Source organism: Rhinolophus sinicus, linkage group LG06 (genome assembly GCF_036562045.2).
Source record: "Rhinolophus sinicus isolate RSC01 linkage group LG06, ASM3656204v1, whole genome shotgun sequence".
Taxonomy (NCBI): Eukaryota; Metazoa; Chordata; class Mammalia; order Chiroptera; family Rhinolophidae; genus Rhinolophus; species Rhinolophus sinicus.
The window spans coordinates 4,843,012-4,867,220 of NC_133756.1; the positions used below are offsets into that span (position 1 = coordinate 4,843,012).

Here is a 24,209-nt window from a genome sequence, read left to right on the forward strand (position 1 = left end):
GTGCCCCGACCAGCTGGGACTGTCACCGCCCCTCCTGCAGCACAAGGATCTCAGGTGTGTCTTTTCCACTCTGAGTGACAGTGGGAACTGGAGAGGGCGGAGGCCTGGACATCTCCCAGGCCTTTTTCTCATCCCAGGCAGCGTGTTGGGCGCGCCATGTTACCCTGAGGCCCAGTGGGTCTCAGGTCGTCTACTGTTCTGCACACAGACAGACAGACAGACACACACACACACACACACACACCCCGCATCCTGGGAGACCTGCGCTGAAATGGCAGCTGGCAGCAGGAGCACCCCCTCCCTTGGGCAAAGGCTGCAGGTCATCTGTACTGACTGCAGTCCTAGGGGTCACCTGGAGAGCCTTTCCCAGAAGCCTTTTGTGTGGCCCTCGTCCCTTTGCACAGAGTTGTCCCTGTGCCAGGACCACTTGGCCACATGCAGACGGGTAGGCTGGATGGGAAGCGCTAGAATGGGGCCTCTCGGGTGGGAATTCTCCACTCTGCCCACCCGCTGCTGACTCGATGACAGACTGCTGCTTCCCTTGCCAGCACAAGGGTCCTCCTGGCAGAGCCCGGGACAGACCCAAGGGACCTCTTGGCAGGGAGCCTGCCTCCAACAGTCACGCACAGTGGGTCAGCGAGGGAGGCAGAGAGCAGGCCGGCGGCCAGAATCCCCGGAGATGCAACTGACCACAGATAAAAATGAGACCCCTTTCCAGAGCTGGACCCACTCCGTGGCTTCCGATACTGCCTAGGGCCCTTCCGGCCGGGAGCTCCTCAGGGTCCTGGAGCAGTGGTTGTGGCTCTCTGTCCTGCCTGCAGAGCCTCAGAGCAGGTGGCACTTCACTCGCGAGCTGGGAGGCTGGAAAGCAAGTAGAAGGTGTCTGAGTTTGGAAGTAGATACTTAGTGGCCTCTGCTCACCTGAGCTCCAGCGCTCCTGTTTCATCACCCTTCGGGCAGCCACTCAGTTTGAAATCCCAGTGGGGGAGCTTCCGACAAAGTCTCCGAGGGGACTGTGGGTGCCTAGGGGACCCCAGGGACCACCCTCTGGATCGGGACCCTCGTGCCACCAGCCCTGGGCTGTTAGGCAACATCTCTTCTTGCTCAGGTTTGTCTCTGGCCAAATACAGAAAGGACCTTTCCCCACCTGTGGTGTGTCCCGTGGGCTGGCCTACTCAGCAGCTGGGTGTTGCTGGGACAGGCATGGGCCCCCTTGTCCGGGCAGGAAACAGATGAGCGCCACCCTGCCCAGACGCTTTGGGAAGACAGAGGCGTGCGCAGCATAGGGTTCGCTCAGAAGACCCTAGATCGGTGTTACCACGTCTGTTAGAAGAGTCAGGGTCCAGGTATAACACCCGCCTTCTGGAGGCTGGGCTTTGTTTCATCTTTTTATTTGAAATGCAGCCTCTTACAGACATTTCAGCAACAGCACTGAGTGAGGGATTCACCATCCTGGGAAGGTGAATGGGGGACGGGAGGGCTGGCTGGTGGCAGGGAAAAGCAGGCACACCTTTGGGGGCTGTGTCTCCCTGGGCTCGTCAGGGACTGAGGGCAGGCAGGGGTCCCAGGGTGGGGTCCAGGGAGGCTGAATCCATGGCGTCTGATCCAGTTCTGAGTCTCCAGTACCATTGTGTTTAATGAAACACAAGTTGAAACTTTCGGGAGGTTGTATAACAAATTGCTGGAATAACGTTGGTGCCTGTTTATAAAATCAGGAATGAAAGTCAGGTGGAAGACTCCACCCTAACGGAGGGCCACTCGAAGCCTGGACCTTATCGCCACGAGGTGTTTAGTGGCTGCCTATGGGTCGGGGCAGGGCCTTGCTGGCGACACTGGTGTCTCCAGGGAGTAATGTCATGACCCACTAACAAAGCGGCTGATAATCCTCAAAAGCCTTCCCCTTCACCGGCTGGAGCCTGTTTTGAGACCACGGTTTTCATTAGAGAAACCGATTTAAGCTGATGGTCTGCCTTCGGTGACCATGCAAACGTTGGGGTGTGAGCATGGTCAGAGCGTTCAGCTGTGGAATTGGTGTGTCCCATGGCCTCATGTCTCCCCTTTGCCATTCCAGAGCCCAACACGGTCGGCTACAGCCAGTCCAGCCTGATCCACCTGGTGGGGCCTTCGGACTGTACACTGCATGGCTTTGTGCACGGAGGTAAGGATAATTGATGGTCACTGTTCCCTTCCTGTTCACTGGGTCCTTGTCCATCCCCTGGGAAGTCATGCTGCTGTCTGACCCAGTTTAGGCTCTTGTGTTCAGTGAAGCACAAATTTAAACTTTCAAGAGGTTGCATAATAAATTACTGGAACATTGTTGGCTCCTGTTTTTAAAATTGCAATGAAAGTCAGATGGAAGACTGTCCTGTCCTAACACAGTGTCCCTTACAGCCAGGGAATTTACAGCCACGAGGTATTTAGTGGCTGCCTGTGGGTCGGGCCTTTTGGGGGGTGCTGACATCCCCAGGGAGTAATGTCATGACCCACTAACAGAGTGGCTAATTGTACAAACGTTTTTGCTGCTGATGTTTGCATTTGTTTTTTCCTTTGGTCAGATGCTAGCTCAAACAACACAGGCTCTTAGCTCAGGAAAAACAGTTGGAACACAAGAGGGCTTGGCTCCAGGTTCATGGAGGGACACTTTTAATAGTGTGTAATTATTTTTTTGCGATTTAGGGAAAATTTAAGTAGTATCAAGCCCATAAATTAATGGATGTTATCTCAGATGAAATTAAAGTAAACTTAAAAAACAAGTCAATTGAAAGAAAAATATAAGGGGAGAAAGTTGTTAAGTGGTACAGATAGATGGTCATTAAAGTCGTGATAAAGTGTGGGTGATGGCAGCTTGGGCTCTGCTGCGCTGGGTGTGCTGAACTATTCTTCATTCCCCAGGCATAGCAGGCACTTGTACAATGTCATTCATTTGCACTGTCATTTCCAATTGCCTGGAATGCCATGCTCTCCTTTTTCCTTCATTTAGAAAACTCCTATTCATCCTTCAAAACCCAGCTCAATGGTGCCACTCTGTGCAGGGTTACATTGGTATTCCTACCAGGGAGTGCCTCAGTAGCAGGGCTCGATCTTACTCATTGCATTGGCTCCAGGGCCTCACACAGAGTCAGAGAGGCATTTTGCAGAAGTTCGTTCCAGGAATGAGTGGCACAGATCACATTCGGGTTGAGAAGCTTGGGATAATGGGCTCTGGGCCTGTCAGAATCAGAGAGTGTACCCTGATTTGAAATACATTTTTAAAGTTTGTTTCTTTTTTTTTTTTAACTAATCCTCTTTTGTGTATTTTCTTCTTTCAATTTCATGATTGTTTTCCTCTTTCAACTAAATGCTAGCTATAATGCTCTTGGATCTGATTACCTCGGGTCCTACCCAAGGAAAGTTCTACTTGATAACACACAGTACCTTTTAGGCCCATGAATGTTGTGACAGAGTATCTTTCTGCCCTGAGAACAGCCGTGGCCTTGTGCGGCTGTGGTCTCGTCAGCTTTCTTGTTCCTCTTCACCAGCCCTTGTCTCACTCCTGGAAGCGGGGGACAGCCCGCTCTTCTGAGCCTAACAGTCAGAAGCGCAGGCTGCTGTAACTGCTAAGATTGTCTTTGAGCCTCACAGAGCTCCATTCTACCTGCAGTTTGTGAAACTCCTTGCTGGAATTTCTGCTTGTTTCGTTCAAATGGTGGAAGTTCGCTGAGAGGTAGCATTTCCATCCTCGCTGTCTCCTTTCTGAAAAGTCCACAGTATGTGCAGTCTCTGTCTTCACGGGCTGAGGTGGCAGTGAGATGCAAGGAGTGAGAGACGTGTTTGAATGTCCTAGAAATCGGCAGTGTGTCATGTTCATTTACAGAACCTACACTGCTTCATTTGACTCAGACGCATTTTTTAATGTGCGCACAATGGCTTTACAATATTCATGCCTATTTTGATAGGGGTTTTGTGTCTCCACCGGGGCGGGGGGAAGCCTGGTATCAAACCTCCTCATGCCTTACAGTGCCTGGTAAGTAAGCAGGCGCGAATGAGCCAAGTGAGGACTCAGTGCTGAAGCAGGACGGGTTTCCTGTGTCCCGCAGCGGGCACACTGTTGGCAGGAGTGGCAGCGACAATCATTTGATGGAAAGTCTTCCCTAAACTGTAGTTTAGTAGATGCCAGTCGCAGAAGACAGTGAGCCAAGGTGCATGCTAATTGGGCTTTTATTCAGTAATTCTGTACTGTGTGTGTGTCTGGAAAACTCCTCCCGGGCCCCGTGTTCTGTGATTTCCTGAGAGCTTCACTCCGATTACTTCCCTCTGGGACTCTCCCTGCCCAGCCCTCTGTCGGCTGTTTCCAGGTGAGCTTCCCAGCCTGAGAGGGACAGTCCCTGCTCGTGGCCAGCCAGACAGTGTGAGGAAACACGTTCCCCAAGTCCAGACGGCTGTGGCCAGGTCTTGGGAAAGGGAGGCTTCCTGGGGGTTAATGTAATTAGCTCAGGGCCTGCTCAGGGCAGACCCAGGCATCTCCAAAGGGAGTTCCTCCCTTCTGAACTTTCCACAGCCTTGCGTTTTCTTTGGCACTTTATTTTTTATTTTTAAATTCTTTTAAAGCAAAGCATTCTGTGGCAGTGGTCCAGATGGCTTTTGACAAAACAGCTACCCCTTGTCCTGCCTTCGCTCCAGCCATTCCACTTCTGGTACACGACGCAATGCTCCAAAACGTCTCTTAGGTGTTAAATTTCAGGCTTATCCTTGGCAAGTACCACTCAGTGCTCAGGTGGGTAGAGTACTACGATTAAGTCACTTGTGTGGTTTTGTTGCAACAGTCCTTCATTATCGCCTCATTTCCCACTCTCCTGAACACCAGCTAAGTCTCCCCCACCCTCTAGCAGCGTATAACATGCTTCTCAGTCCAGTGTTGCCTGCCGGGTGATTGTTGGTGCCAGCATTTCCCTGCAGAGTCCTGCTCTGCCCCCCTCCAGCTGCACTGCTCACTCCCGTGCCTGCTCTCAGCCACGCTCCTGGGACCTCTTTGCTGGATTTGGCAGAACACGTCCTCCAGTGGCTCCCTACAAGAGGCAGGAAAGGTATTAACCAGGATAAAGGCTCAGCTGCTGTGATGAGGGCCCCAGTCAGCAGTGGCTTTGACAAGGGAGACATATATGCTGTCCTGTGCGCCGATGTACTTGTCAGAGGTCCAGGGCTGATGTGGCAGCTCCGTGGTGTGGGGGCCCAGGCTCCCTCTGCCCTGTCTGCCGTCCCTGGGGGCCTCCCTGTGTGTAGTGCACAGAGACACGTCACTGCGTCAGGGTTCCAGTCCGAAAGGCAGTGGAGGACACCCCAGCAAACCACAGCCACGCTGTGCTCTCATCCTGTTGGCCCAGCAAAGCCACGTGGCCACATGTGCTGGGGGAGGGGCGTCTAGCTGGGCAGATGTGTCTATTAAATCCTGGGGTTATTGTAGAAGAAAGGGAGAGCTAATGGGGGGAAGTTCTCCGGCATGGATGCAAGGTGGTTTTTCTGAACCAGCATGTGGGAAACGGTTCCTGGCTGGGAATGGCACTCGCCCCCAGGACACAGAGGCATTACTGCGTCACCCTCCAGTTTCCGGGGTTTCTGGTCACAAGTCCTGGGACTGGGTTCTCCCCCTCCACCTGGCACACCTCTGCCTATCCCTCTAACCTGAGCTTCACTAATCCTGGCCTCCAGCTCCGGGCCCATCTTGATCTTCCCCCTGACTTTTCATTCCTTTACCTGCTTCTCTGAATTACAGGTTGTTTGGTTTGAAGTTTCTGGGTGGTTCTTACTTGTAATATATCTGCCCCGCTTCTCCCACTCTCGTGTTTCTGCTTCATGCTGAGGTTAACTAGCCACTGCTCTTAATTGCTGGGCCCCACCCCCCCGTTTCTGAGGACCCCAGTGTTCATGGGTCTGGGAGGGGCCCGAGAACCTGCATTTCTACCAAGTGCCCATGTGGTGCTGATGCTACTGGTCTGGGGCCCACACTTGGAGAACCACTGCCCTCGAGAAGAGTCCCTTTTGCTGTGTTTCCAGCCTGGCTTCCGCAGCTCTAGGCTGCCCCTTCCGGGTGCTTTGCTGCAGCAGGTCTGGGCTGGGGCCTGGAAACCTGTTGCTAATGACGAGTGCCCTGCTGGTTCTGATGGTCCAAAGCTCAGAAACTCCCGTAGGGTGTGCTTTTGTCGCAACAAATCCAGCAGCCAAGTCCTCACACCCCAGTCCCTCAACCTCTTGAGAGCGTTGGACACCACCGGCCCCGCCACCCCTGGAGTCCTCCCTGCGTGTCCTGCCCCCATCCTCTCTGAAAGCACGATCCTCCCACACTGTGGTGGCATCAGAGTGGCCTCGTGAGACTCGGGTGCTGCGCTCGGACCGCTGCGTGCTGGCATGGCCCCTCACCCCACTGTGGTGAGCACGTTTCCATTGTTCCTCTCACCTGTCGCTGAGGGTAGTTCCCCCAGGGGCTGTCTTGGGCCTTCTCCCTCGCTCCGTCTTTTCATACACAAACCCCTCCTCACCCAGCCCCGTGGCCTCTGTGACCTCCTCCATGGACATTGACATGTTTATGTCCCGCTCAGGCGTCTTCCCAAGCTTGGGCGGCGCCGGGCATCTTCAATGGGATGGTGGCCTGTGGACCTAATCTTTCTCTCGATTTTCATGAGTGTTGACCAGCTGTCGTTTTGGAAAATCAGTGGCCAGGATGAGTTGTTTCCTGTCCTGCGCTGTTGCGAGCCTACAGATAAGTTCATCAGTTAGGTAGGACCCCCCAGCTCTCAGCGTCTGGGAGGTTCTGGGGGAGTGCTGGCTGTGCTGGGGCCCAACTGTCAGGATGATCTTGCTGACCCCCAGGGCTGCCAGCTCAGTGGTTCACTTGCGTTGGGAAAGAAAGTGGGTTAGTAAAAGTTAGGTCCCTAGGTCTCCACTTTCACATGTGTCCAGGCAGACACGGCCCCCAGGGGCACCAGCTGGACGCCAGTCTTCTCTGCCCCGACAGGGAGGTCTCCCTGGCCCCACCTTTGCTCCTGCGTCTGCACTCCCCCTTCTGCTCAGCACCTTGGACAGCTGTCTGCCCACTGCTTTTCCTGTCCCTGCCATCTCTGGAACCTGCTGCAAACGCTTCCAGGGTCGCCACTGACCTGCCGTGGCTGAGACCAGTGGTCATGGGCCCCTCTTCTCAGCCTCCTTCCTAGGCCCGGGGACCCTCCCTCCTGGCTTTAAGGAAAGCATCTGGCGCCTGGGGCCCCATCCTTGCACACACTCGCTGCTTTGTGACTCATTGGGTTTCCCTCTGCCCTAGGCCGATGACTCATGTGGTTATAGCTCCAGCTGCCTTGTTGCGACCTCCCCTGGCATTGCTGACGGGCCTCTCCTATTTGGTGTCAGACACGAGCTCTGCAGCTCCCCCGAGCCCATTCCTTCCAGTGTTCCCCTCCGAGGTTCATGCTCCCGGATGCATGGAGCACACTTTGGCCTGCAGGCTTTGCATCTGCTGTTCCTTCTTCCCGGGCTGCTGTTCCTTCTGCCCAGGTTGCAGTCCCCCAGACAAGTGCACAGCTGCCTCTTCAGGTGTCTGGTGACTCTGGGTAAAGTCGCCCCCATCCCCCGACCCTGCTTACCTGCATTTCGAAACACTTCCCACTTGTTGACAGATATTGCTCCTGTTGGCTCGCCACTCCCACCAGAACGGAGGCTCACAGAGTGGGGATTTTGGTCTGTTTTATTCACTGCTGCATCCCCAGCACTGAGAACAGGGCCTGGCCCAGAGTGGACATGCAGCGTGCTGGATGAATGATCTGGAAGGAGTGAAGACAGTCCCTGTGTGAGAAGAAAGACCACAGAAGCGCCATATGGGGTGACAGTGGGCTAGCCACCACCCAGAGGAGCATGCAAGAACCTGTGTATGCCTCATGCAGGGAACACGTGATGTGATGGTGGCTCCCTCACTCAGTGACACTTACCGAGCACCTGCCATGTGCCAAGGCTCGGGGACATCGCAGAGCATGACGCAGACACTGCCCCACATGAGAAGTCAGGAGACAGGCCTCTCACAACAAATCTCCACACAAATGTCCAGCAGCCAAGGGGATACACGTGGCTGCCCAGGGGTCCCCAGGGGGCCTGCACAGCTTAGCCAGGACCTGAAGGAGGGGCCAGAAGGAAGAAATGGCAAGCCCCTGGGGGGAAGGCGGCAGGTGGCACACAAGCAGAGAGCAGCCTGGTGGCCCAAGCAGAGGACATCTGGGGGACGAGATATAGAATGAGTCTCCCTGCCCAGATGCTTATTTTCGTGGGCGGTTGTGAAAAAGCAGTATTTTGCACCTGAAGGAGGACTTGATTGCACTGGAAAATACAGAGTGAGGCACAGATGCTCCTTTCCAGCTTCGTGGCCGCATTTAATGGAACTCCCACGGTGTGGCAGACTGTCATGCCCTTGGTCGGGGAGAAGGAAGAAAGAGACAAGTAAGGCATGTCTCCTACGTGTGAGGAACTTCTGGCCTTGTGGGGTCACGAGGTGAGCAAGCAGATGCTGGTTTGAAGCTGAGAGTGGCAGTTTGTGACAGCCACATGCCTTCCAGTTCTCACCTTCTAAGAATCGTTGCAAAAACATCATTCTCGGCAGCTAACGCCCCAAAGAGCATCCTGTCCATCCAGACGGCTCCGGGGTCCAGTTAGAATCCTGAAACGCTGGCCCCTCCCACCCCTCCCTGGCCAGTGTTTGATCCGTGCTTCCTGGTCAGAGGACCTCGCTGACACCTATCCCAGAAGCTGGTGTCCTGCGCCCTCGCTGGTCCTCAGCAGTCTCTTCCAGTGGGGACCATGTGTGGTTCTGGGTCCCTGCTGGCCAGCAGTCCACCCTCTTCCAGAAAGTTGAAGCATGTTGCTTGAGGAAACCTGGTCAGCCATACAGCAAGAGAATGTCCTTCCTTACAGGTGTACTGGGGTCTTCTGTTTTGGGTGCCACATGATGCTTTTGCTTCCTCTTTAGCTGTGATCATTAGGGACACACATGGCCGATGTCCCCTGACAGTATCTTTCCGGTTCAACATCATGAACATAGAATCCTTAAATATCATCCTTCACCCGACTTCAGTCGAGACTCCTTTGAGGAAACTGACACCCACTGGAATGGTTCTTGGTCTTCAAACATGCGACCTCGCCTTGCATGGAGTCTGGGCGGGGCCGCAACCCTCACTGGCCTGCCCTCCCCAGAGTGGGTTGTGGAGGGGGCATCTGCATAGCCGCCGTCACCTCTCCCTTGGACCACATGGCAATTGGGACAGGAATTCGCCTGCCCTACTTCCCCTGCTCTTGTTGAAAACGGGGAAGGCACTGAGTCTCCAGCAGCAGCAGGCAGGTGGAATGGTGACCGTCTCAAGTTCCCTGCTGCAGAATGTGAGGGATAGGACGTGGCCGGCATCCCTCCCTGGCCCCTGGGTCTGCCACGCCCCCAGCACGCCAGAGCCCCTGTCCAGTTGCACCTGAGGCTTCCGCCAGAGCTCCCACTTTTGACATTTTGATGTTAGAAACCCATCATCTTTACTACAGTATGCAGTAATTGCCCAAAATAATCCTTATTAAACACCTCAATTAATATTCCGCTGCCTTTGGTCCCAGTTCACAGAGATGCCCGTGGGTATGTTTGGAACCAGGCTGTCTGGGGAGGCTGTCACTCAGCTGGCTCTTAGAATAACCCCTTGTCAGTACCAAAGGGTGGGCTCGTTAAAATAAGATGAACCTTCTACCCTTTTCTTAATACAGGAGGCTGGCACCCACACTCCGTCACTTGGAATTAAATATAGAAATTGGGCTTTTCAAATCGCCGCCCACAGTGCGTTAGAGCCCTGGGCTCTGAGCTGCTCACTGCTGCTTTGGGTCTGTAGGCAGGTGTGACCCAGCCAGTCTGACCTGGGAAAGCCAAGCCAAGCCTCTATTTTGAAGCCCATCAACATGTCGATATGTTAAAAAAAAACACCTGTAAGCAGTTAAATGTTAGATTCTAAAATATCTTTTGGACCCAATGTTTATCTATATGTTTGTTAGGGGGCGAGCAAGTCTTATTTTTTTCTTCCCATAATTCCTGGAGTGAATGCAGTATCCGGGGACAGCAGATCCCACAATTTTGTTCTCGTATTTTATAATACATGGTGCATGTTGGGTAATAAGGACAGCTCACGACAGACTGATCTGCCAGTTATTTTCCCAGTGTCGGTAGCGCCTGCTCTACTTAAATGGGAAGAAGCTGATGAGATTTTCCAGTAGGAACTGGAAAGAGGCATTGGGGTGGGGGGACTTGGATATTTTTTAATTAAAGTCTAAAAAGTGAAGGGGAGATGGTGGCTTCCTCTGGCAAGACAGGGCACAGTCGGGCAGAGTTAAGAGGAAACCAGGCAGGCGGATTTCTGTCGTTTCTTTTGTGTGGTTTTTTTTTTAACAAAATGTGTTTTTCCATTGGCACACTGATTGTAACATATTATGTCACAGTCGTAGGTAACTATTACTGAAGCAGTCTTTACAAACATGTCATGATGGGATGAAATTATGTGGATTGTTCGTTATCTTCGTTCTGCACAGGCCGTTTGACCTGTCATTGTCTGGTAGCAACAGATAACAAGACTGTCTCAGAACCAGCCCACGTAGCGGTAAGGTCCAGGCTTGTTCCTCACCAGGAAGAGGGAAGAGGGCTGGAAATCAACATTTTATTATACTCTTGGTTGAATGAGATCAGTTCCTTTCCCTCTCTGTAGCTACCAGAATTCACGTTACACGTGGGACCCCAAAGGACCACGGTGTTCCTCCCGTGTCAAGTTCACTGCAGCAGCACCGAGCGCTGTGTCTGTGACAACAGACTCCAGGAGCCGCGTCGCCGGCAGGGTTCCCGCGGGGCCTGTCTTCTCTGGGACAGGTGTCTGCTTCCATCTCTGACCCCACAGCTTCCCTCACACAACACTGGGCCGGGAGCCCTCGCTTCAAGGTCAACACTGGAGTTTTGGACAGGACGTTTTCCACGTAGTGAACCCTGAAATCTACCGTCCTATCACTTCCCATTGACCCCACCGTGGCCTCCCCGGGAGGTACAGATGAATGGAAGTGGGCGAGATGGTCTGAGGGACCCTCGTGGGAGCCCCCCAGGCCCTATCCTGTGGAGCAGACCAGTTCTTCCCAACCTCCGCGTCCTGCAGATGAGCGCTGGGCCTCTTGTCACCGGCTGCTGTCCCCAGCACCTGTGGTAAACCCCTGATTTGGGGTAGAATCTGCTAGTAGACGTGCATGGTGGGATCCGCCACGCCCCTACCTGGCACTGGAAGTCCGTGAGCTCAATCCATGAGTGTTGGTCTTTCCTCGTGACGCCAGTGTTTTGTGTCAGGTTCGCAGCTAATCACAGTGCCCTCCCCTGTCTCCCAGCTCACATTTGTATGTTGACGATTGGGGGGCTCTTTAAATGTCACTACCAACAGACATAGCAAGATAGTTTTTGTTTGTTTGTTTGTTTTTTTAATAACAACTGCAAAAAAAAAAAAAAGACGTCTTTATTGGAATAAGTTAATCCAGTGGGTAGACCTGAGAAAGCACAAATCAGCTGGTTAGGGCAGTAAGAGCCTCTGCCACGTTGCCCGTGTGCCCCCTCCAGCTCCGCTCTGCCGCTGCTCGTGAGCTCTCCATCTCCGTCGCTATCAGCTCCAGGTCTTCCTCCTTGATGGGGACTTTTGCCAGTTCCTTCTCCCGCTCCTGTTTGGCTTTCTGCCCCCGGGAACGTCTGTCTCCAATCACGGACGTGGCCGTCTGCAGATTGGAGCTCGGGATCTCCTCCTCCTCCGCATAGTCGGTGACTCTCCAAGTCCGCGGCACCACTGTCATGCTTCCGTGGCTTCTCGGGAGGCCGCTCCCGACCGCTGGTCTCAGTCTCCAACTCGAGCTCTACACCCCCCTCGGTCGCCATGTTGATTCCACCGCCGCAAGATAGTTTTGAATATCAATTTTGTTACCAGACGAGTCACCTAGCTCACGTGGCTTTGGGTTTCTGTGGATTAGGATAAGCAGGCCTTTCCTGGCCTCACCTGTGACTGAGCCAGATTGTTGCCCAGACACGGGCCTGACAACTTGCTTTCGGAGCTGCTTTCTTGCGTTGAGTGTGGTGTGTTGGTCAACGTCCTCCCTTCTTCCCTCCCTCCTCCCAGCAAACCTTGACTGTGCGCTGTTTCCCAGGTTCAGAATTGGTCAGGGGCACAGGGACAATAAGGCATGTCCCCACCTGGTGCCGGCTTCCATGGCGCACGTGGTACAGATGGCCTGGCTCCTGGACCAGGGCTGATGGGGGCATGTGGCGTCAGAACTCGCCCAGCTGCTCGTGCCCTCCCGCGCCCGCCCTGGGCTCTGAGGCCGCGCTGGCGGCACACACTTTGGGTCCGCTCGTATTGTTAGTAACAGTGAAGTCCCTGTGCAATCTCTTCCAGCTTTTCAGATAAATAGGGCAAAACCCCAACTGGAAGGAGCTGATTACAACTTCTTCCATTTACTCTTAACAGCTTCTGCTTTGGGGGACATATAGAAGGGAGTTCATTGTAGGTGCTTTCTGCGTTCTAAACACTAATTCCCATTGAAACTGTTCCTTTCCCGCCTCCTTATCCTTCCCGCCCCAACAAGACCACCCTCAGTTGATGACGCCCCCTGGTGGCCTGCCCTGGCAGCACTGGGACCCTGACCTTTCCACCTACACACTGATTTTACTGCCACCTCCGCCTCTTGTCATGGTCTTGAACTCTGCTCCATAATCATATCTCAGGAACCCCATTTGGAGTCTCAGTCTCGCCGCTCCTGGTCACGAGGCAGCGCTGGTGGCCTCTAGTGCTCTGTGGTCAGGGGCTGGTCCCCTCTCTACCTTGAACGAATCGTGTGCCTTCACATGCCTTCCTGTCTGTACTTCGGGTTCCTGCTTTGAAAAATGGGGTAACGCGCCTACCCCATAGGGCTGCCGTCCAGGGAAGGTCAACAGTCACTCATTCGTTCATTCATGTATTCATCCTGCACTCAGTACTCGAGCCCACCGCAGAGCGGGCGCTTGGGTACATCAGAGAACTGAACAAAGTTCCCTCCCTCCAGGCTGGCCTCCAAGCCCGGGCAGCTCCACAGTGTACTTGGGCAATGCCTCCTGGACCTTGGTAAGCACCAGCTGCTGTCCTTCGTGTGTAGTTCACTGCCAACAATGGCATCACTGCTTCTCTAGTCCTGGGCCAGGGGCTCAGCTGACGGGCCGAGGCCCTTTGCTGGTGAGAAAGGCCAGGAGGGCCTCGTGGTGGACGTAGGCAAGGCTGCCAGAGGTCATTTCCAGTAACTACGTAGCCCAGCAGAGACCCCTCTCAAAGCAAACTGACCCGTGTCTCGGATCCCCGAGTTGCTTAAAGCCAGGAGTCGTGCTGCCCTACCTGGCTCCCCAACCTCCATTGCCCCCAGCCTCCGTCACCTGGGATTAAACCTGGTGCCTCTGATTTCTTTCCTTTCAAAAGATCCATTTCCGCAGCATTTCATTCAAACCCTCTTTAGAACTCGCCTCCATGTGACTTTGAGCCTTGTTGTTACTTAGAAAAGTGGGGGTGCTGATACCTTCCTGCATAGACTGAGCAGGATAGGGCACCAGACTCGGAAAGTGCTTTCATGTGGCAAATGCTCTTGGTGTCCCGGTCGTTTATCATTATCATCATGTGGCAGCAGGACCGCCCATCAGAGAAAGTGATGGTAATGAAAGCATGATTTCTTTTATCAAGAACACTCATTTAAAAAACACAAAGCTTTTTATTCTGGAAATGTTCAAATACACACACGAGCAGAGAGAAGAGTGTATGGAGCCCCCGGGCCTCTCCCAGACACGCCCTCTCTCCGTCTGAAGTAGTGTCTTCTGCTGTATTTGTGAGGCCCCTGGTCCAGTGCAGAAGGAGCGTCTGTTCTTCTTCTAGTTACATTACACTCTATTTCCCCCACACAGTAAAGAGAGTTTTAATCAATCACCACTGTCTAAGTGAGACGCTGGTCCTGGGGGAGGGGTTGGGGCTGCAGGGAGGGGCCCAGCAGCAGCTGTCCTTTCGAGGGGCATCTCCATCCTCCTTGCCCGTGTCACCTGCCTGGCCCTACGGGCGTTTGCGTCTGCAAGCCCTTCCCTCCCCATGATTCCCTGTGAGCCTGGCGTCCTGCCTGTCTGGATTTTTAGAAATCATTCTGTGGTGAGTCTACATGACTTTCTAAGATTTCTGGTAGCAGTTGAGTTGATCAATATCTCTTTGCTGCTTTTATAGGTCAAAAATGGTTAAATATTGGTAATTTCATGTAGTTCAACCTAATAAATGATATGGTTTAAATTTTAAATATGAAATAGGTATAATGTGTTGTACGGGGGCAAGAATGGGGGTTAAGGGACTAGCAGGTGTGCTGTTGGGAGCCCATCAAACCAAAGGGGGTGAGCAAAAGCACACCTGTGCGGCCAGGGGTTTTAAAGGCGCTTTGGCCTCCGTGAGGCTGCTTTATTGAGATATAATTCACACGCCATATAGTTCGCCCATTACTAGTCATTGATTTTTAGTCTAATCACAGACTTACGCAACCATCACCACAATCAATTTTAGACTGTGAGAAACTCCATACCCGTTAGCAGTCACTCCCCATTTCCCTCTAATCCCCCAGCCCCTGGCAACCATTAATCTACTTTCTGTCTCTATGGATTTGCCTGTTCTGGACATTTCATGTAAATGAAATCATACACTCTGCGCTTTGTGACTGGCTGCTTTTACTCAGTGTAATGTCTTCAAGGTTCATCCATGTTGTGGTGTGTGTCTGTGCTTTGTCTCTTTTTATTGCCAAGTATTCCATTGTGTGGATGGATCTCTGCCCAGCCATCACTTGGTTGATGGACATTTGGGTTTCCACTTCCTGGCTATTGTGAGTGGTACTGTCGTGACTCTGCTTGTGTGTTGACTGTGTTTGTGTCCACATACATACATGTTGTCAGTTCTCCTGGGTGTATACCTAGGAGTGGAATTGCTGGGTCATGTGGTAACTCTGTGTTTAGCCTTTTGAGAAACTCCAAACTGCTTCCAAAGCTGCTGCACCATTTTCCATCCCCACCAGCGGTGTGCGAGGGCTCTGAATCGGCCGTGTTGTCACTAACACATGTCGTGTCATCTGACTTTGGTGCAGCCACCCCAGTGGGTATTGTAACGAAACTTTCCTGGCAGGATAAGCCATCTAGAGGTTAGGAAAAGGATTATCATTTTGTTAGCATCCTGGAACGTCACATCAGGTTTCAGAAGCTCCCGAGGAAGCCAGGATTACACCTGCCCACCCCCAACCCCAGCTCTGTGCGGCCCCTGGCGGTGGGTCTGGGAGGGCTTTATTTTTTATGCCTTGTTTCCAGAATAGGAAGTAGTCTCCCCTTGTCCCCTGTCTGATCTGCCATGTGCCCCTTCTCTGCAGGTGTCACCATGAAGCTCATGGATGAGGTAGCCGGGATTGTGGCCGCACGCCACTGCAAGACCAACATAGTTACGGCTTCCGTGGACGCCATTAACTTCCACGACAAGATCAGGAAAGGTAAGAGAACGCTGCTGTCGCAGGGGAGAGGGTGGCCTGTGGCTGCTTGGGGCCCTTGCACCGTTTGCTTTAGGTTCACCCCCAGTGTCGCCTGGGCCCTGGCGTCTGCCCGTTTGCCAGTCTTGTGCTCTGTCCTGTGGACACATCCCTGAGCCTGGAGCTCGTTGTTCTGACTTTTTCATCTGGTAAAATCTGTAGCTCTGATATGGTCAGAGCCTTTATCCTGCTAAAGAGCGGCGTAAACTATCTGCAGAGGCCCCGTGAATGGAGCCGGCAGAGACCCCTCCGCACGGTCTCCGTGAGCGTCGACCACCACCAGACCTCGCGTCGCTGCTTCCCCTCTGGGAGGAGCAGATAAGCAAGGAGTGAGGAACAGCCAGCTGGCCTGCTCCACCTGGGGCGGTGATGGCGTGTGCTAGTGTTCCCTGCACAGAAGTCCAGTCCTGGCGTCCCACTGGAGGCCACATGGGGTCTCGGTGCCTTTGCCTCTGTGGCGAGTGCGTGCACAGCTCCCACATTCGTCAGACGATACTGCTGGTCTGAATGTGTAAAGCGAGTGTCCCCTCCCAACATGTGGCAATTTCTCTCGTGTTGTGTCTCCTGTGATGAGGCTCTGAGCCCCTGGAAAGTAGCATTTCATTGGGGAGAGCCTGGTATTGATTCTGAAAAAGCCTCGCTGTGAAAACAGTCTGCTGGAAAAGCTGTCGGGTCAGAACAGTCCCTGGTCGTAGGGGGTGACAAAGTAGAAGAAGGGGAAGCTAAACTCTCCTCGCCGGGGGCTTGAGAAGCAGTGGAGCCACAACGGCCTCATCCAGGGCCCGCCGGGTCCAGCTGAGACCCAGCCTGGCCGCCGTCCCCTCTCCTGCAGCTGCTCCTGCTGACACGCCTGGCACCTGAACGCCTGTGGCTGGTGACAAAGCATCCTGAAAGTGGAAGGCTAGAGGGTCACCCCCCTTCCCTGGTGTCATCGAGAGCAAGTTAAGCTTGCCCGACTTGGATCTAGGGTGCTTTCGGGCTAAGGAGAGGGCGGTTTGTGGCCCTGCTCCCCTCTGCTTCTCAGATCCCTGCTTAACGGGCAGGTGTTTGCCACGATGCGGACCCAGTGCCGTTTCAGAATCTGAGCCTTGTCCGTCTGGCTCTTCCTTCATGGGCCTTGGGTGTTGTGTGCGGTGCTGGCGTGAGTTTTTGGGAAAGGATTGTGCCTGTTTGCCATGATTCCATGCCTCTTTTTCTAGAATGACTCCCTGGGTAAGTTTCCACGATCATGGCTCCACTGTTAAATACGGCTTCAAAGTCCACACTGACTTTCCGGGGAAGCTGCCCTGGTCAGCATCTCCCGATGCCCTTTGAGAGACGCCAACCAAGAAAAGAATTAGACTTTCCTAGATAGCCAGCTGGTGTCTTTGGTGTCAGCCTGGCCAGCAGCTGTGCTTTGCCACTGAGGGATGGTCCCATAGATGGACAGCCAACTTTTGTTAGAAGCAAAGAACCATTGAAAGCCCCACCACTCCCGCACCCCCACCTCCACTGCACCCTCAGCCCCGTATGACCAGAATTCACTTTCAAGGGAGATCCCAGGAGGGGCATGGCTGGTTCCTGGTGGGTGGTTCCTGGTTGAGGGGAGACCATGAGCGCTAACTGGAGTCGAGTGGTTTTTCTAGGAATTAATGTAGCAACCTGGAAGAGCCCGGCCTCCTGTGTGGGGAACTGCTTTACGAAGACTTCCGCTTCTGAAAGGTTCCTCTCATTCCAACACAGAGATCGGGGCTGTGATTTCTGGCCGAGATCCCACTGTGGATTGCTTTCCTTCAGGCAGTGAGTGGGGGTGGCTGCGTGGCCATCCCAGGGCCCCCTGGGGATCCCAGCCTTGCCTTATACTCGGCTGGCCTGGGGACCCAGAAGAGCAGGGGTTCTGCCTGTTTTCTCAGGTCATGTCTTGTTTTGTGTGAGGAATTTGGGCCAAACTAAAGTGACAGTTACGGAGTGTGGCCTATTTCTATGCCAGTGTCCCCCGGTGGCCGTTGGACACCGTCACACCTTATTTGTTGTTTCCCAGAGGAATATCCCTGTGTCAAGTTGTCGGCTCTCTCTGTGCTGTGGCTCCGTAGGCGAGCGTGCAGGTCATTTCCGGGGCTGAGGTCTCACCCCCTTCAGGCAGCACACAGGCTGCGCCTGCTTCAGAAATGGAATTGTCCCCTTTTATCTCTGATTCCAGGGGCCAGAGGCCTCTGCAGGCACTGCCGCTTCACCGGTTCCTTTTGCTCCCATGTCCTGTGCTCCTTTCTGGGGGGACACAGAGCGAGGCTGGATGAGCTGGGGCGGGGGGTCGCCTGCGGGCTCCAGGTTCTTGACAATAGGCAGTGCAGCTGTGTCAGAAACTTGGGGGCGACTGAACGTTGATACTGATGCAAACGTGCTGAGACCACTTTAAACCCACGGGACTCACTAGGGCGCAGCCTCTGAGCAGCTGCCTTCTCCTGTCGCCTTGCAGTTCTGCTCTAATGTGAAGGGGCCAAAAGGGCCAGACCTGCTGCCACCCGCGGTCTCAGGCGGCGTCACTGAGCCCCGGGGACCTCTGGCAGGAGCCAAACCCCAGCATGCGTGTCCGCGTGTGGGCGGTGGAAAGTTTAGTGCTGTGAAGAGCCGCGTGTGAGTGTCCCCAGGCTGTGCAACAAATGGCCACAAACTGGGGGGTTAAAACAACAGAAATTTCCTCTCTCCCAGTTCCGTCGCAGGGCCAGGCTCCCTCCAAGGCTATAGAGAGGACTTTCCCTTGTTTCCAGCGCTGGTGGCCCAGGCGTGCCTTGGTCTGTGGCTGCATCACCCCAACCCCTGCCTCCGTCTTCATGGGGCCTCCTCTCTTCTCTTCTTCCATCACTTGTCACAGGATTCAGGGCCCATCTGCATAATCCAGGAGGATCTCATCTCGAGATCCTTAACTCAGTGACACCTGCAAAGACACTCATTTCAAATAAGGTCACGTGCTGAGCTTCTGGATGGACTTATCTTTTTTTTTGGGGGGGGGCACTGTGCAACCCACTCCAAATGGCTTCTCTCCTTACGGCTGAATTCTGTAGACACAAGCTCACTTTCTCAGTCATTAGGTTGTTCAAGTATCTTCTGTGCCTCTGTGCCCACGGACATGGGTGTCAGCCCCTCCCTTGTGAGAGCCAGCAGTACAGTCAGGGCCTGGTCCAGAGAAGGAGTGGACCTCGGGTACAGAGGGGAGGAGCCCAGTTTTGAGACAGGCAGGCATATAGCCGGGGGTGGGGGCGGCCCCGGCCTTGCCTACAGAGAGCAGTACCCCCAGAACAAAGCTAAGGCTCTTTGCTTCCACCTTGGGGACACTGAAGGGGGACCAGTGACTTGGCTGTGCGAGGCAGGGCAACAGGGTCAGTGCCCGGAACGAGCAGGACCAAGCAGCCCGGGAAGTAAATGTTTAGTGACGACGCCAGGAAAACAGTGTGGACCCAGGGGCTGTGCCTCTTTTTGAAGTAACTCACTCCTGAGTTGAGTGTGGAAAGTAATCAGCATAGGGAACATTTTTTTAAATGATGGTATTTCATGGAAAAAGTGTAGGCAGGTAGTCCTGGGCACGTGTAGGCAGACTCAGCCGGTGGGTACCCTGAGTCTGTGGCCACGGTGCTGCCGCCGACCACAGCCAGCTCCTGGCCCGATGCGGGTGCCTACACCACCCGTCTGGGAAACGCCTGCCTGTCACCCCGGCCACGCCCCACCTGTCAGACACGCAGCCCTGGAGGGCCCCCTCCCTCCCCTGCCACCACCATGAGCACCGCTTCTCCTGGTCTGACGCAGTGGGCGAGAGCCCAGAAACTAAGACGTATTGCCAGCCAAACATGCCACCTGCGTACGAGTGTCCGATGGCTGCTGTAACTAATTGCCACAAACTAGTGTCTTAGAACGACATGGACTCATTCGCACAGCTCTGGAGACTGGGAATCTAAGGTCCACGCGCTGCGTCCCTCCCAGCGGCTCCAGGGGGAAATCTGCCGCCTTGACTTTTCCAGCTCATGGAGGCACCCACCTTCCTTAGCTCCTGGCCTCTTCCTGTGACCTCTGCTTCCATCACCCCATCTCTTTCTCTGACCTCCTACCTCGTTCCTCCTTCTTATAAGGACCCTTGTGATGACATGGGCCCGCCCACATGATCCAGGACCATCCCCCATCTCGAGGTCCTTAACTTGGTCCCATCTGTTAAGTCCACAGGTCCCCCACATTAGGACCTGGGCATCTTTGGGGGCCATTATTCTAACGACCTTAGGTGGTGTCTTAGCAGATGGATTGTGACTTTCTGACTTAGTCATTTTGGCGTTATTTCATGAGAAAAGCAGGTGGAATGGAGCCAGACACTTGGGCTGACCGCTGTTCCAGATCTGAGGCAGGGGATGCTTACGTTTATCTCCCTTCAGGCTCTGGTAAAACTTCTTATTCTGGAAAGTTGGTCCTTTGGATGATAGCAGCCAAACGCCAGGCTGCTGCCTTGCCTGGCACTCGCAGGAATCTGTCAGGAAGCTATGCCTGCAGCGTTGCATCGTGAAAACATTGCCCCACAAGGTCAGAGGACAGCTTTGAATTTCAGCCACAAAGGGTGTGTGCTGAAGAGGGAGGGCTCACTGCACCCACACCAACAGCACAGCCAGGCAGTTTGCATGGGGACGTGAAGCTGCCCCCGCCTTTGGCTGACTGGCTCTCTAGCAGGGGCAGGGATTTACTGCTGACAAACCAGATACTCCTAGGGCGCCATCACTGCTGCCTAGATCACAGAGGGCCCGCCTCTCTCTTAGGACCTTGCCCCCTATTTCCACACGACCCCACATTCACAGTCTTTAACCCTGGGCACCTGTCATTTCTCTGCTCACAGCCTAGATGGCTGCCCATGACATGCCAAATTCAGCCCCAACCCTCCCACCTGGTGCTCCAAGTCTGCTAAGTTCCCTTCTGCCTTCTACCCGGGTGCCAGCCAGGTTTACGGGGTCCTCAGCACATGGGCACTGAGGAGTACTTTGTCCATGAGACTGGATCATGTCAGACCCCAGCGTCACCCTGTGACGTGAAAAATAGGTACTGACACTGAAAACACCTGCCCCGCCGGCTGCTCGCCCAGCACAGGTGTACTGAACACCCTCTGTGGGACGGGTGGGCTGTGATTGGCGCAGTCGTGTCGCTTGCCGGGAACACCGGCAGCATGCAGGCAAGCCCATGAAGCTTTAAAATGTGAGCCTATTTTTTAAGGTTTTAAGGTCACTTGCTTCATTTCTGATTTTTTTTTTAGTTGAGATGTTAAAATGCCAAGGCAACTGTTCAGAAAAATTGAAGGGGGAAAATAGTTACCTTTGATACAGTGGTTTTGGAAGCTTTGGGTGCGGAAACCTAAAGCTGAAATTTTCTTGTGGTGAAGTGGTCTCTCGCCAGACTGTTAGGGTGGAAAATGAGGAATGTTCTAGAAAATGCTTTGGGGTATGTTACATAAGAAATACCAAAGTTATTTCACTGTTTCCATGCTTTTCTTAAGAAATTTCACTGCCACGGCTTTTTGGAGCTGAAACGCTGAGCTGCTCTTAAAAGTTTGAAATACTTGGCAACTTCTCAACCTTAGTAAGAGCAGTTTTCTATTTTTCTGTTTTCTTTTACAAATCTCTGACATACTGCTAAAATCTGCCCATCTGCCAGGGGAGTCGGGTGGGGCATGTGCCTCGTGGGTCGTGCCACTGCAAGCAGCTCAATGATGATATAAAAACAGAAATTTTCTATCTCTAGTTCACGACGCAGCCTACTGCAGACCCTCGTCTGTTTCCCTCTCACTCACTAATATTGCTCACTGTTGAGTGCCAGGCATGGTGCTAAAGTGCTTTGTACGACTTACCCCACACACAGCACCCTGAGACTGCTGTGCCAGTCTTCTGATCTGGAAACGGCTGTGTGGCAGAGCTAATCCACGGTGGAGGCCAGACCATCAGCTCCTGGGCCAGTGCTCTGAGCCCCGGCTCTGGTCCCTTCTCGCCACCCGGTGTGAAGAGCGCGGGCATCTGCTTCGAGGGCCTGACTGCTTCGCATCGGCCTCTGGGGGTGATGAGTGGGACCCTCACAGATCCATGTCTCTGCTTGTGTGGGACTGCCCGAGTGGCAGCTGTTCTCCTCGCAGCTGTGTATGAAACCCGTGGCTTCTACAGTAGCTTGGAAACACCGCTAAGCGTTCTCAGGTAGTGGCGTCCAGCCCCAAGGAACACCCAGCCCCGCTGTGTCCCTCTCCTCGGCCTTAGCCCAGGGCCCTTGTCCCGCTGAAGTCAGGTGGTCCGAGGCAGACAGCCCAGCCTCTGCCCTCAGGAGCACTGCACTCCAGTCACGTCCGCTTTGCCTGCAGGATTAAAAGGAAACAAAAGGAATATGCCGTTCCTTGGTTGCACCCACCGCATTGCAGGTGCTCAGTAGCCCACGTGGCCCGGCATCGTATCTATAGTGCAGACAGAGAACATTTCCACCACCGCAGAGCGTTCTGGAGTGGTGGAACAGGGCAGAGTAGGGCAGACGGGTCTCTGGACTGTGGGCTCAGTCCCCAGTGTCCCAGCGTTTGGGCACGCCTGCCCAGGTGCTGTGTGCTGGGCGGCGGATGCTCTGGCAGGAGTCCCCTAAACCCCTGGAGGTCCTGTGACGCACTTTGGCACAGTGCCTGGTACCCCAGCGCTCCCTTCCGCACGGCACTGTAACTCCATCCCAGCCCGGTCAGAACTGGGCACAGAGCCTTCCCATGAGGCAGCCTCTGCCACAGACTCCTCTTCAAACCTTGGGGCCGAGTTGGGATCCACCGGACGGGGCCGGCTTCTCAGGGCTGCTTGAGGGCTCTGCTCCTCTGTGGAATTCACAGGAATTTGATCTCAGAGCCAACTCCCAAACTCGGTGATGAATCAAATAGTTGGAGCCACCAAATAAGAGACTGGCAGGACTTTAAAAATACAGCATAAACCTGACCTTTCGTTCTGGTTGGATGCTTTTTTGACAAAATACCTGCAAGTACTGATTTACTGGGCCCTTGGTGGAACAAGTTAAATGATTTCCACACATATCGCCAAGCATCCTCCCTACCGGGAGCCTAGCAGGTGTGTGACTGTGGCTGCGGGACCCTGGCCCGAGTCGCCGCCAAGATGCCTGTCTTTTTACTTGGAACTTAATTTGAGTTTTTGCTGTGATAGGACCCCTCCCTCCCCTTGAAACAGAAATGTCACGTTCAGTGGTAGAAATGTATCCTAGAACTTTTTAAAACTAATATTCACCGAGCTTCTACAAGTGTCATAGTCCTGATGTAAGTTACTACGATTTACTGTTCGTCACAGCCCACAATAACAAGGAACTGCTAAATTCTCCAGTTCAGCTTACACCTCGGTCGTTCGTATGGCTGCTGTAACAATTAACCACAAACTTAGTGGCTCAAACAACTCACATGTGTCACCTCACAGTTCTGGAGGTTAAAAGTCTGACACGAGTCTCAGGCTAAAATCCAGGTGTGGGCAGAGCTGACGCCTTCTGGGGGCTCTTAGGGAGAATCCATTTCCTGGTCTTTTCCAGCTTCCTGAGGCCGCCTGCCTTCCTTAGTCATGGCCCCTTCCTCCATTTTCAAGGTCAGCTGCCTAGCATCTCTCTGACCCCACTTCTATTGTCACATCTCCCTGACCGTCTCCTCCTGCGTCCCTCGTCCACGTATGAGGACCCTTGTGAGGACGTTGGGCCTGCCTGGATAATCCAGACTAATCTCCCATCTCAGGGTTCTTAACCTAATGACATCTGTGAAGTCCCTTTGCCATGTCAACTCACATAATTCACAGGTTCTGGGGATTGGGACATGGACATCTTCGGGGACCGTTGTTGCACCTGCTATAGTAGCTAGTTAATTGCACCTGACACAAGCAGGCATGTAGGGTTCCCGCCATTTCTGAGCTCCGCCTTTTCCCTCCCGCTATCTCATCCTATGAGCTAGGAGTGAGAAGGCAAGTGGGTGGTCCCCGAGGGCCTGCATACCCCTCTGCCTCAGGCCACCCCCAGCGCATGGCCAGCAGCCCTCTCCTCCATGACCATAAGACTCAGGGAACACAAGCCGGGAAGCAGAGACAAGCCTTTCTCACGAGGGGAAACCCATAGGAATTCTGTGGCAAGGAACATGGAGGGGGCTGCCCTCGGGGCACTGCTGTGTGGAAAGCAAGTCCAGGGACGTTGCACACCAGCCGTTTGTTTCGAAGGATGACCAGAAATACTCCCTTGCCTTGGACCCCATGTAAGTGCCCCCACCCCCAACTGCTGTGGCAAACTCGTGGCTACTCACGATAAATTTCCAGGTTAGAAATCCAAAGAAACACCTAACTTTAATCAGAAACGATTTCGAATAATGAAATAGGTTGGCTAGAGCATTAGACACTAGAACAAAAACAGTGTTACTTAGGGTACAAAATAACAAAGATTCCTTCCTAGAAGTCAGAAAAATTTCAGTTACAGCCTAAACCCCAGCCTTTTCACCTTTCAAAGATAACATCACTATTCTAACAAGTCACAGGCTTTCACACTGGGAGTCCGGCCACGGCCACGGGAGATTGCTTCAAAGCCGGAAACCTGATTGAGTTACCGCGAGGGCT

The 24,209-nt window shown here is 53.6% G+C and overlaps 1 protein-coding gene and 1 pseudogene across 4 annotated transcripts in view; one reads left to right on the plus strand and one right to left on the minus strand.

Moving 5' to 3' along the window:
- The window catches only part of ACOT7 (acyl-CoA thioesterase 7), a 93,127-nt gene that overhangs the window by 52,184 nt on the left and 16,734 nt on the right, over positions 1–24,209 (plus strand). For all 4 annotated transcript variants that reach the window (XM_019746775.2, XM_019746776.2, XM_074334181.1 and 1 more), the window contains exons 6-7: positions 2,072–2,158; positions 15,454–15,570. In XM_019746775.2, coding sequence (XP_019602334.2) covers positions 2,072–2,158; positions 15,454–15,570 — 204 coding nt within the window. The remainder of the gene's footprint in view (positions 1–2,071; positions 2,159–15,453; positions 15,571–24,209) is intronic.
- On the minus strand, positions 11,133–11,932 carry LOC109455292 (huntingtin-interacting protein K; annotated as a pseudogene).